The 5,323-nt window shown below is 54.0% G+C and overlaps 1 protein-coding gene across 1 annotated transcript in view; it reads left to right on the top strand.

Annotated features, from left to right (window-relative positions):
* The first annotated feature begins 663 nt into the window (after positions 1–663).
* TAF12 (TAF12 RNA polymerase II, TATA box binding protein (TBP)-associated factor, 20kDa) overlaps positions 664–5,323 on the top strand; it is a 6,058-nt gene continuing 1,398 nt past the window's right edge. The window contains exons 1-5 of the mRNA XM_010079236.1: positions 664–806; positions 2,646–2,894; positions 4,042–4,119; positions 4,412–4,526; positions 4,962–5,050. Coding sequence (XP_010077538.1) covers positions 702–806; positions 2,646–2,894; positions 4,042–4,119; positions 4,412–4,526; positions 4,962–5,050 — 636 coding nt within the window. The 5' untranslated portion in view covers positions 664–701. The remainder of the gene's footprint in view (positions 807–2,645; positions 2,895–4,041; positions 4,120–4,411; positions 4,527–4,961; positions 5,051–5,323) is intronic.

Below are 5,323 nucleotides of genomic sequence, written 5' to 3'. Positions count from 1 at the left end.
CATTCCTTCCCCTTTAGCTGCTGCACCTGGTGGATGAGTCCTTGACAAGACGCTTCCTGCAGCGGCGTGCGGGAGGAGTTTGTCTCGGTTTTGTCATAAACCCAAGAACTTTCCCAGTTTTCTCTGTTAACAACACACACCTGGACTGTACAGTCCTTTGCAAACCTGTTTAAATATTTGTTGGAAATTCTTATGTCTTAATGGAAGGGGGAGCCTCCTGAGCATCCCCAGAACGCGCTGAAGGTTCCTTTGACTTTACTGTAGATTTTAATTCCAGCTGTAACCTGCACTGTCAGTGTTAATGACTTCCAGGGGTCGGGGGTGCTAATTGCAGCTGCCAGAGCTGTTCCTGCCGCAGAGGGAAGCTGCTGCTGCAGAGATCCAGGCTCACCTGCACGTCGCTGCAGACAGCAGATCCCAAGATACTCTGTTTTCTGCCAAAAAAAAGAAATTTGGTCAAATTTCTACTCCTGCTTCGGGATCCTGGGAGATGCCTCGTCTCCCGCTGCAGCATACACTCATGTTCTGCTCATGATTTTGCAATATCTGCCGACAGATAAACCTTCTCCCGGTGTTGTAAGGACAGCACGTGCTCTCTAGGTTGAAACTTTACTCTTACGATAGAATGGGTGATGTGGAAAATATCTGGTGTTCCTTAGGAATGGGAGTTCTGTGGAAGAGGAGGAAGCGAGCGTAGGTTAATGCTGACTGCGGACGTACTGGGAAGGCTTTGGGAAATGGCCTCTCCGTTCGCTGGCCCTACGGCGGTCGCTGATGTAATTAAAGATCTAGACACTCAGATAGCTGTAAGTAAAGCCGGCTTGCCGCCGGCCGGCATGCGGGCTTTGTCCTGGGCAGCTGCGCATCCCCTCAGTTTGGTGTTTGGTGATCTTACCGGCATGCGAAGGGTGCGATAAGATCCAGAAAGAAATGAACAAAGTGACCTGATGCTAATCAAGTGCTTTCTCCCCTGCATGGTGGGCGAAGATTCCTGCTTTGTGGATTTGGAAAGTGAGGCTTGGGCGTGAACAGCCCGAGATCAGCCTGAGCTACAGCCAGGACCAGCGCACTCAGGTCCCTCCTGATCGTGTGCTGAGCTCCTCGCCCAGAAACTCCAGCTGAGGGCTTGTAGGGTGTGAGTGGAAGCGGTTTCCATCATTAATTGTGTTAAAATTGAGCTGGAAACTTGCTGAGGGTGCTACAGAGTGTGTCGTGGATATAAATCCTCCTCAGAGGGCTGCGTGCCCGGAGGTGCGGCCGTGCATGAGCGTGCCTTGGAGTGAAGCACTAAAGCAGCCGCTTCCCACCCTCCTGTGTGATTTCTGGTCTGTGTTTTGGTGTGAATTGATCCCCACTAACAAAGCTTGCCCTGACGAGGGGAAAATGCCAACAGCCGCTGTGCGGGGGTCTTCAACATCAAACTCTTCCGTAAATGCTGGTTTCAGGTGACAGACCTGTCACTGCTATGGACTGTGGGGATGGAAGGCCCAGGGCTTGGGTGAGTTTCCTTTCACGGAGCAGTGAGGACAGAGCCTGGATTTTAGAGCCTTCCAGCCACAAAATGCAGTCCTTGCCGGTCAGTCTGTGTATTAGCTCCGTGGCCAATACCTTGAATCACTTCAGGCACCGAAGGGTCAACCTGGACGATCTGAGTAACCAGTTAAACCGCCTGAACCCCTGTCTGGTTCGCCGGTACCAGCTCGGTAAATCTGGTTTCATTTCCTGTGGCTGTCGGTTGCCCGCTGCGCAAAGAACAAATCGCAGGTGTGGGTGTGCACTTGCGTTTCCCTGTCACCTTACCTCCCAGTACCCAGACTTGTGCTCTCAGGACTGAAAACAAACCCTCAGTTGTCAAGCCCTCATCGAGGGATCGCTGCAGGCTGGGCTGGAGGTGGGGTGTTGCTGCGAACGAGACTCCAGCCTGCCGACAGCCACTGAGGGAGCCCAACTGTGTCGGCTTCTGACCTGTGTCTCGGACATGTGGAGCGTGGAGATGAAGACTCGAGCGCTGTCCCTGACGTCCCCTGTGTCGCTGCTGCAGGAGCAAGCTGGTCCTTTACTTACATCTTCTTCGGGTGGTCTCTTCCTCCAAGCTGAAATGTGTTCAGAAGGACCCTGAGCGCAGGGCGAGGGGTGGGCACGCCCGGGGGGTTCAGCCGAGGGACGAGCGGGCGGGACGGTGCTGCTGCAGAGCTGCTCCTGGCAAACGTTGTTCTTCATAGAGAATCACAGAATCCCAGAATGGTTTGGGTGGGAAGGGACCTTAAAGCCCACCCAGTGCCACCCCCTGCCATGGGCAGGGACACCTCCCACCAGCCCAGGTTGCCCAAAGCCTCATCCAGCCTGGCCTTGAACCCCTCCAGGGATGGGGCATCCACAGCTTCTCTGGGCACCCTGGGCCACTGCCTCACCCCCTGCACAGGAAAACATTTCTTCCTCACATCTCATCTCCATCTCCCCTCTTGCAGCTTATACCAAGGAATGTTTTCTCTTCTTCCAAACATCACTCCTCCCCTCTTGCTGCACCTGATCTCCCAAATTCTGGGCTCTGTGAGGACACTGTGTCTCGCTCTGGACAAAGACGCGATCGCCCCGTTGAATTCCTTCCCTGTTTGCTGACTGTGGCTTTTTGTTTCCTTTTCCAGTTGATAGGTTTGGGTCCCCACAACCCCAAGAAGAAGCAAGACCTAGATAAACTTTATGATCTAAAAGCTAAAGCCCAACAGATTATGAACCAGTTTGGCCCATCGACCTTGATCAACCTCTCCAACTTCTCGATAAAGCCGGAACCAGCCAGCACCCCCCCACAGAGCTCCATGGCCAACAGCACCGCCGTGGCCAAGATGCCGGGGACGCCCAGCGGAGGAGGACGGCTCAGTCCCGAGAGCAACCAGGTAACTTCATCCCCAACTTCAGGACAACGGGGCAGATGTTCGGACCTGCCTGTGGCTTAATTCCTCTCCTTCCTTAAATTACTCCCAGAAACTTAACGTCTATTATCAGTTTCTGAGTGAGCAAAGATCTTCATGGATTTCTTCCCTCCCAGGCTGGATGGGGTATGGACACTGGAGGTGTAGAGTTTTTTTCAGTCTCAGGAAAATATCTATTGGGGGTGTGATTGGGAAATTCTTTGGTTTAGATGGGAAGAATAAAGGTGCAGGTTTGTAGCCTGCATCTTACCGGGGTGGTGTGAGAGGCGGTGTCGCTGCCAGGAGCTGCCAACTGGGGTGTTTGCTGCTGGAGGGGTGGAGACTTCGATGTGTATAAAGCACACTGCTGCCCGGCGCGTGCTCCGGGAATGTGTCCTGGGCTCTCTGCCGGCTTCGCTGCCACCGTCACCTCTCTGGGAAGTGGAGTCCCCCGACACAGACACCCGCACAGCGCTTCTGCCTTCGACGTGAAGGGACCAGGAGGGGCAGGAGCTTCCCCGGGGGCCCTGAGCCGCACGTGTCTGAGTCTGACCAGGCTGACGGGCTCCGTGCTGAGAACTTTTATGCATATTCTATACGACCAGGTGCCCCGCTGGTGTTCAGCAGCAGTAAAATTCCTCCTCCCTGCTGTGGCTGGGCTGAGAGGCTGCTGCCTTCTGCCCCAGAATAACCCAGCGCTCACATCTCTCTGTTTGCCATTTGAAACTCTAAAGGTGAGAAGCACTAGAGCCTGGAAAAGCTTCCCTTGTGCCCTGGGCACAGATTTAAACCCTGATAGGTTTTCTGTCTGCCTCTTACCACTTCTAGCTTTGCCTTTGTCCCCTCTTGCTAGCAGCCGGGGGCATTTTAGTGCCAGTTTATGCAGGAGACTTCTCCTGGTCTGTTCCACTCCACTTTCTGTTCAGAGCAACCACTGGTGCTTCAAAATGATTCCTTAACACCTGATATTTCTTATCTCTGCCGTTCCTGAGCTGATAGCCTGTGTCAACACAGGGACTCAGGCCTGGGGTGGTGGGGGAGGAGGAGGAGGAGATCTCTTGTGGCTGTGCTGCTGGGCAGCTGCTCTGCTGAGGAAGAGCAGTAAATATTTCCTCTTCTCCCACTCGCTCAGGTTTTAACCAAGAAGAAATTGCAGGACCTGGTGCGTGAGGTGGATCCGAACGAGCAGCTGGATGAAGATGTGGAGGAGGTAGGTACCGACCCACGGCACAGCCGCAGAAAGATCGAATCTGGGAATTTTCAGGAACTGGTGGCCCTTTGCCCAAGGCAGGGGAGGGTTGGTTCAGATAACACCGCTGTGTTCTTGGGCTTGCTGCAGCCTTCAGCCATCTGCGTCTGTTTCTGCGTCCCAGCATTGAGAAGGGTTTTAAGACAGCGATTGTAGCAATTGCCTTTGAAATACCGGCTTCTGCGGGTTCTTTTTCATACTTTCTGCATAATTTCAGCTGCTGATAATGCTGCTTGTCCTTGTTCTGCCACAGATGCTGCTGCAGATCGCCGATGATTTCATCGAGAGCGTGGTGACGGCTGCCTGCCAGCTCGCCCGCCATCGCAAGTCCAACACCCTGGAAGTGAAAGACGTCCAGTTGCATCTTGGTGAATGATTTTTGGTTTTTTTCCCCCTCAGCTGAGAGCTGGGCACACATCCTGAAGTCAGGGCATGGCCATGGCATTGGGATGAAAACCCCCAAGTAGCTACAGATTTATTGCTGCTTAAAAGTATCTTAATAAAATCAGGGGATGAACGGGGAGTTTGCCCCCAACCATCCCCTCTCCAAATTTTGCAGTTGTGCGGTCCGTAGCTGTCAGCCCGCGTTGAGAGGTTTTTGGGACAGAAACTCTGTCTTTAGCGTGTTTAATGCTGGGCAGCCCTCTGCTGCTCTGCTCTCAGGAGGCTTTGAGAGCCGCTGTGCGGTTCACCAGCACGTCTCCGTCACCGACTCCGGGTGGGCGTGCTGCCGGTGCGTTCGTGACGACGAGGCCGCTCTTGCGGTGAGGGCAGAGCGTGCTGACCTGCGTTCTCTCTTCCAGAGCGTCAGTGGAACATGTGGATCCCGGGCTTTGGTTCTGAAGAAATCAGGCCCTACAAGAAAGCCTGCACTACAGAAGCTCACAAACAGGTAAGGGGCCTGCGGTAACGCCCAGAATCGCCCGGTAGATGCCTGATACGGGGAGGGTGGTGCTACTCCTGGCATGATGTGAATTTGTAGCTTCTTCCAAGTGGTTTGGACTTGAAATAACTTCCAGAGGCTCCTCGCCTGTTTGTGCAGAGAGGAAGGAGGTTGCTCTGGCTCCTCTGTGGCAGTGCAACGCTGACCGTGCCCGAAGAGAAGCAGCGACTCGCTGTCTGAAGGGCAGCCCGGCTTGGAAGGGTTCAAAACCAGCTGAGAGCC

Source organism: Pterocles gutturalis, unplaced genomic scaffold (assembly GCF_000699245.1).
Source record: "Pterocles gutturalis isolate BGI_N339 unplaced genomic scaffold, ASM69924v1 scaffold45333, whole genome shotgun sequence".
Lineage (NCBI taxonomy): Eukaryota > Metazoa > Chordata > Aves > Pterocliformes > Pteroclidae > Pterocles > Pterocles gutturalis.
The sequence above is the reverse complement of the archived record's forward strand: the minus strand, read 5'-3'. Positions and strand labels throughout refer to the sequence as shown.